Source organism: Lagopus leucura, unplaced genomic scaffold (genome assembly GCF_019238085.1).
Source record: "Lagopus leucura isolate 7727_CA_CO unplaced genomic scaffold, USGS_WTPT01 Super-Scaffold_100070, whole genome shotgun sequence".
In the NCBI taxonomy this organism is placed as follows: Eukaryota; Metazoa; Chordata; class Aves; order Galliformes; family Phasianidae; genus Lagopus; species Lagopus leucura.
Window position 1 is genome coordinate 372734 of NW_024962312.1, and position 7682 is coordinate 380415.

The 7682-nt window shown below is 42.2% G+C and overlaps 1 protein-coding gene across 1 annotated transcript in view; it reads left to right on the forward strand.

Moving 5' to 3' along the window:
• Positions 1-7366, forward strand: part of MALT1 (MALT1 paracaspase) — a 29708-nt gene extending 22342 nt beyond the window's left edge. Inside the window, exons 13-17 of the mRNA XM_042886991.1 lie at positions 748-875; positions 2797-2946; positions 3601-3758; positions 4534-4659; positions 6210-7366. Of these exons, the coding sequence (XP_042742925.1) occupies positions 748-875; positions 2797-2946; positions 3601-3758; positions 4534-4659; positions 6210-6671 (1024 nt within the window). The 3' untranslated portion in view covers positions 6672-7366. The remainder of the gene's footprint in view (positions 1-747; positions 876-2796; positions 2947-3600; positions 3759-4533; positions 4660-6209) is intronic.
• The last annotated feature ends 316 nt before the right edge of the window (positions 7367-7682 follow it).

The following is a 7682-nucleotide window of genomic DNA, read 5'->3' on the forward strand; positions in this document are numbered from 1 at the left end:
TGAAGTCAGGAGGCTATAGCTAATCTTTTATGGAAAATACCAACTATCATGTTAAGAGACCAGTAATTTATATTGGTATCCTCAGACTTTCTTTTTGACTTCATTCTTCAAACCATTCCACACTCTGATTGTGGGATTGCATCCCCGTATTTATTGTTCTCATTCAGATACAAGGTAATGCTATGAGAAAACTGCATTCAGCAAAACTGAAACTGCTGGGCTTCTTTGTAATGGCTACTTGCAGAAATGTAAGAATCTCTACTAAGTTGCATTTAGTTAAATTTATGCAAAAATGTGAGAGAGATTAATCAGTTTTTGGAAGAGTGGCATGCAGATTGTCCCATGCTTTTCTTGCTTTCCTTCTAGATATAAGTAACAGTTACACTTGGATTGAAATTATTTGAAGAGTTTACTCATACAGCAATCTGTGTAACCTCTCTGTATTAGTACAAAAGCTGTTGAATGGAAATAGCCAAGAGCTTTAGTGAAGAAATCTAAGCTTCTCACACCAGCAGTTCAGGATCACCTTTGGTCTGTGGTTTGGTTATGAGTAAAGTCTTGCCAGGATGAGTTGTTTGCAAATGAAAATGAAAAGCAGGTTGTCATTAGACACAAGCTGGTTTTCAAGTGAGAGGGTTTCCTTCATCCATTCCCAAATAACTTCACCTCTTTTGTCTTCACGTTGATCTTAGTCATATGGCTGCTGCAGTAGTTTTTCTTTTCATTGCCTCATATTGGTGATTTCAGGTGCCAAGGAGCAGAAGCTTTTGAAATTCAGCAGTTGGGATTGGCCAATGGAATTTTCATGAAGTTCTTGAAGGAGCGTTTGCTGGAGGACAAGAAGATCACAGTGCTGCTTGATGAAGTTGCTGAAGGTGAATTGCAGCTTTCTACAGCAACCATCTTCTCGGCCTGCCTGATTGAATGCTTCTTTGCTTAACTGTGATTCTTCTCATGGCAGATGTGTTACGTTACTTCAAGCTATTTCATGTTTCACTGTTACAGTGACAGCTTTTAACAAGCAACAGGTGCTACCAAAGATCATGGTATTATACAGGGATTTGAGCTTCTTCAGTACGGTGACAAATTAACTTTATATTCTGCTTCCTAGTGAACCTTCTTTGTTCTGAGTCTTCTGCATGGAGCAGTGAATCGTATGTCCATGAAAATTATTCCAGTACTGCTTTTCCTGCTGGTTGCTCACTAGCTGCTGTATTCAGGCTCAGATTCACTAAGCTACCAGTCCTGAAATTCACTGGTTTGAATCAGATGCCAGTATTTTTCCTTTCCTATATCTGTCTTGTGTCCCAGAGTATTCTGTTAATGTTTTTTGGGGAAAAAGAAACGCCTTATCCACCCATCAAAACATCAATAGTGCCTCTGACTGTTATCCCACATTCTCATTCTCTGCATTAAAGAGTAGAACAAATAACCACTTACATTTTTAATTGCCACAGACCAATGAGTTCTTCAACTAGGATAAAATGCTTACAGATACATATGTAGAGTGAACAAATATCCAAAAGTGTTCTCACCCTCATCCCCTCTGGCATTGGGTTTTCTCAAGAGGGCTAATATTCCCTGTGATTCCTTTTCTTTAATTTCTGCTCAGTGCTCCCACATTAGAATATGACACACAATTCTGCCAACACCCGTTTTTCCTAAATCCCATCTCTCTTACTGCATAGCCTGTGCTGTTAGGGTAGTGTCACGTGCTGTAGGTATCCTGACTTCTGACCTATTACTTACCTCGTGCTTGAGCTAGAGTGAAGGACTTATCCCTCACAGGGGAGAGCATAAAGGCAGCTTCTGTTGGGGCTTAGCATGGAAGTCTGTCCCAGCAAGGAGATAGGAGGGTGAGAAGGGAGAGGCAAGACAGAAGGCGGACGTTTCCTAAGAAATGGAACTGGCAGCCTCTAAGAGATCTGAGAGCAGACTGAACAAAATACAGGTACAGCATGTAGTGTACAGCGTGCTGTGCTCCAGCTGCTCGAGAGTTCCATCTCATCAAAAGAAGAGTGCCTGCATTGCCCAAAAGCAGTGCCAGACAACCATGCTTCAGTCAGCTTTGTGTGCATTTGGCAGCGTGAGTGAAAATTACGTCAGGCAACAGGACAACCAGTGTGAGTGTTACCAGATATCAGGGGTTAGAGGTACGTTGGTGTACATGTGGAAAAGTTCCAAAGGCTTGTTGACATTAAAAGGTTCTGCATGTACAGGCTGAACGGTGCACAGCATCAAGGCCTGCCTTTTCCAGCTCTGCCTGACAGTGATTAGATTTGGAGGTGTGTGAGAGGTTGGGAGGGGACAAAACCAGGCAGACGACCCAAGCTAGCCAAAGAGACACTCCATACCTTACAGTTAGGCTTGGCAATACAAAGCCAAGAAGGTGTTTAGGAAGACAGCTGTCTTTTGCTCAGGAACTGGCTGAGCATTGGTCTGCCTAGGGGTGGTGATGTGTGAGTGCGTTTGCATCACCTGTTTTGTTTTTCTTCCTCTTGTTCTACTTCTCCTTTCTTTATTCTTCTTTTTTTTTAATCCTGACTCTCAAGTTTTCTTTCTTTTACTCTTCCTTTCCTCACCCTGTCCCACCAGGGCTGTGTGGTGCTTAGCTCCTTTCTGGGTTTAACCCACAACACCTCATGAACAAAAAACTGAGAAATAAATCTTCTGAAACAGCAAGGTGACATGGAAATTCTTACACTGTTGTATCTGTAGCAGCCACACAACACTGCAGTGGTGTAGTTAAACTTCAGCAGCAGTGATTTTGATAGAAATATTACATCTTGTTTTTAGATATGGGCAAGTGTCACCTCACCAAAGGCAAGCAAGCTTTGGAGATCCGCAGCAGTTTGTCTGAGAAAAGGGCATTATCTGATCCCATTCAACAAACCATGTCTTCTGCAGAGTCCATGGCAAGGAACCTACAGTGGGCCAAAGCTCATGGTATAGTATGATTTACCTGTAGGTGAAACTACTTGAATTATAGAAATTGCATACTGGGGTGCTAGGTCACTTGAAATAAACAGCTCCTTCAAAAATAAGAGGAGGTACATCCTTGATTATCTCTAGTCCCTGAAGTGCAGTTCAGAATAGAAATTGAAGAAATGCACATTCATATCTTAATTTTCACTAGTGTGTTCAGACCTTGGAAACTTCTGCTGTGTTTGAATGTGTTCTGCTGTCACATTCAAACTTTCTTATAAAGTCATAGCTGTGCCTTATAGGATATTTCACTGACTTTGCTAGTTTGATTGAATATACATAAAAACAAATTCCTAGGTCCATAAGCTGTATCATAGCTGTGTTGATTGTGGTCTTGCTAGTTGCACAAAGATCAGAAAGAAACTTGTGTAACATAAGTTGAAAAATCAGCTCTGTATGGTGTCTGTTACTTTCTGGTAGTGCACCTAGCAAACGGCTGCTGCCTGGTTAGCTTCTAAGAGCTGCTTCAGTATGAAGACGTGGGTGATAAGTAGAGGGAATGCAGGAGGCAAGATCTACATGTGTCTGACAATGCTGCCTAATATTTCAGAAGAATAACAAATAGGGAAATGTATATCTTTATTGAGAAGATAATTATGTATTGCTTGTTTGCAGAGCTTCCAGAAAGCATGTATCTTGAATTCAAATGCGGCGTCCAGATTCAGCTGGGGTTTGCAGCAGAGTTCTCCAATGTCATGATAATCTACACACGAATAGTAAAGAAGCCACCTGAGATAGTTGTTTGCAGAGCCTGCGTTACAGACTTCCCACTTGTAAGTGCTTCCTGAACAGGACTCGATGATCTCCCTGCACTGAGGCTGAGAACTGTCCATATCAAGTGCACCTTTTGTAACTGCTGCCTACAAACAGGAGGGGAGTCAACTCTTGGAAAGGGTGGATAATGGCAGGACAAAGGGAAATGGCTTTAAGTTGAAGGAGGGAAGATGAGGTTGGATGTCAGGGGGATGTTCTTTCCTATCAGATTGTCTAGTGTGAAGTGGTTCATTTAACTTAAAGAGTGATTATCAGTAACTCTATTTTGGACGTAGGACACATCTACCTTACAGTGGACTTCCTAGAATTTAGTTTTTCAGTTACTTCCACCTGGTGATCTTTCTGCTTCCATCAGCATTGCTCATCTCACTGCAGTAAGGCAGAGGGTAAGAGTGAAACTGGAAGTTCCTCAGGAGCGGAAAACCTGGAAAGAAAACCTAGCAGAAAACAGGGTTTTCTCGATTAAAAATACAATATTTGAATTAATGTGCATGATAAATACATGTCTCTGTAGCCCACAGAGTTAGTGGTATGGTACTGCAGCAAATTCAGAAGGAATTGTCAGCAGAGGGAGAGTAACCTAAGCAATTTCTGTGACTAACAGCAGTTTCAGCAGCTTTTGCAAGTAATCCAGTATTGGCGTTTTCTTTCCTTTTAAAAAGCACGTGCTTTATTTAAAAATAAACAAAAAAACCCAACCACTTTACTCCTAGCTGCTTAATGATCCACAAATTCTGTACCTTCGTCTGAGTTCTGCTCTCTTTCTTGCAATAGGACCTGGATGTGGATCCTAAAGAAGCCAACAAAGGAACTCCTGAGGAAACTGGAAGCTATTTAGTTTCAAAGGACCTTCCCAAACACTGCCTCTACACCAGGCTAAGTTCTCTGCAAAAGCTAAAGGTTAATATGAATTGTTCCTTACAGTAGTATAAATTAATCATGTTAACTTTGCAGTTCTGCTGAGCTCGTTGTGTATTGTTTGTATGATAAGAAACATATTCTGGAGATGTACAGAACTTATTATTAGATCTAAATCCTAGATTCTTAGGAGGGAAAATGGTGACTAGCAATGTTTTAGGGACTTCACTATCATAGCTGAAAAACAGAAGAGAATCAGTGCATATGCAGTCCTGATATCACTGTGCAAGCCACTTTGTATTTTCTAGGCATATACTGAGCTCTGACAAGGTGGTTATTTTTGTGAACACCATCTCATGCACATTATGGAGATGCTCCTAGGCCTTGTAGAAAAGTAAGAATGTGACCTGAAACACAGCAGCATCTCACAGTGTCTTCAGAAGGAGATGAAAATGTTGCATACTTTGATTCCAAGCTGTATTCTTGGACATGTAATTTTTGAAAGCTTGTGGTAGCATTTTTATATTTATTTCTGTACCTTTGTGTCATGAATACCTCGTCTGGGACATTGCTTGGCATCTTAAATGCTTTTGCAGGTGGTATAATGAAAATCCTTCTAGAAATACAGACTTGCAGATGAGCAAGTATTAATCAACTGAGGAGGTCCACAGTAAAATTCTGAGGTATTGTTAGGCAGTAAAGGGGACAGAAAACTTAATTTAGGTCTGTCCTCTAAAATGTTTGGAGGGGGCAGGAGAGGGTGTTGTTTTGTTGCTGTGTTTGCCTGCAGCAATGGGAAATGAGATTATCTATCCTGCAAGATGTCGTGGGTGCCCAGACTGCAAGGTGATTCAGAAATCCAGTCTGCGTGTCCTGTGCAGGGACAGGTTAATTTGGTTCACCTGAGTTATTAGTGGAATTTGAAGCAGGAAAGGGAAACTGAACTTGGAATTAGCGTGAAATGTAAGGCTCCTTGTAACTCTGGTGATTAGCCCTTAGAACTGCGACAGTAATCCTGTCACAGAATCACAGAACAGCCCGGGTTGGAAGGGAGCTCAAGGATGATGAATCTCCAACCCCCTGCCACACGCAGGGCCACCAACCTCCACATTTCATAGCAGCCCAGGCTGCCCAGGGCCCCATCCAACCTGGCCTTGAACACCTCCAGGGATGGACGGGGCATCACAGCCTCTCTGGCAGCCTGTTGTAGGATAGAAGCAGCTAATGTCTTTCATGTGGCTCAAAGAGGACAACGATAGCAGTACTAAGAAGACTAAGAGAAGTGTGTCAGGGGTGGGAGATCTCTGAGTATGTCTCACAGCTTCTGTGGGCGGAAGTTGAGTTTGCAGGAAGAGTTTTATGACGAGTAGAGGCTCCTTTTTGCAATCCCACTGAGTTCTTGAGGATATTAACAGCATCATTCAGAGCCTCCACCTTTCATGTGTTAGCTGATGTGGTTACCAGCCTTGCCTAATATGTCTTCAGCTCCTGAAAGAGTTAGTCTTCTCCTTCAGTAGGCTCTTGAAATGTTTCCTGTGTTGTTCTTTGGGGAAGAAGTATCACCTTTTTTCCTCTTCTTGTACTTTTTATAGGAACACTTGATCTTCACTGTTTGCTTGCACTATGAGTATCCAGGAATAGAAGACACAATGGATGAAAGAAAGGAAGTTAATGTTGGGAAGCCCCTCATTGCTAAATTGGGCCTCCACCACAGATTCAGAAATAACTGTCTCCAGACCTGTTGTGTGGCTAATAATCTTTTTCACAGTCCAGCAGAATCAAGCCCTGTGGTAACTAAATACTACTTCCCTAGTCGCTGCCAACCAAATTCCTGCCCAGGGGCTTACCATCCAAACTGTACTTGCCCAGGCAGCGCTGGACAACTAGAGGCATGTTCTTGCAACGGGACTTCAAGAATGTTAGCTTCGAGACATGAAGTCCAGAATTACTCATCCCCTGCAGAAAAGAGCAACGTGCCAATAGAGACCACTGATGATACTGTTGAGCTGGAATTCCTCCTGTCCGATAGCCTCAGCTTATCCAAGCAGCAGTAGCTGTGATGTCTTCAGCAAAGATCCTCTTTTCCGTTCTGAACAGGAGATCCTCCACACTGCTTGCTCGAATTCTGGACTTTGGAGATTTGGGGATACAGGGCCTGGGGGATGTAGAGTTGGTAGTGGGAGTGAGGCTGTGTCTTGTGTCGGTTCATATTGCTCTCAGGGAAAAAATTCCAGATCCGAGGAAGCAAAACTGGACTGATAGATTTAGGAAAGAAAAGGCATAGTTTTTGGTTTTGGTCCTACCATTCAAGATTTGAAAAGTGGGGAGAAAAACATCCAAGCTCCTCAGATTCCTACTGCATGATTCAGCAGACAAGAAAGTAAAGAACACAGGCAGTCGTGAGTCTCTGGGAGGAAGCTTCCCATCTGTGTTAGAGAATGCATAGAAGCCAGGTTCTGGTGACAGAGTTTCTCTTGAAGGTAAAGCCTTGGATCTTCCCAGCTGCTGCTTCTGTACCTACCAGGGTTATAAGATTTACTGTAAGTGAGTGCCTTTTAAATAAATAAACAGTTTTTAGAGAGGAAATGCTTGTTCTCTGCAAACAAGCAAACAAAAAACATGCCTCGCTGTCAGAGGAAAAAGATGTCGATAGACGTAAGCAGGGAACTGGTTTTCCATTTTCTTTATGATTTAATGTGATTAAAAAAACTCATCAACCCCAAAATGATAAATAATACCTTTCCCTTCAGTTTTTCAGTATCCAGAGGCTTTTTACATACCGCATTAGAACGAGGTTTTGTGTTTTAACATGTTAGAACGACCTCCTGCTGGTTGTATGAGGTGACACACAAAGAAATCAAAAGCAGAGCTTTCACACAAGTGAACAAGTGTGGTGTTTTGATGTTCTGGTGTTAGGGATTGTCTCCTTCAAGCTTCAGTTTCTTTCCTTCCTTGTGTATTTATTAGGATCAGTCCCTGACATTTCAGCCTTCTGGATCTGGCTCATGATCAGCTGTTACCGCACTCTGCATTCTGCCCACGTCTCACAGAAATCAGATGTCAGG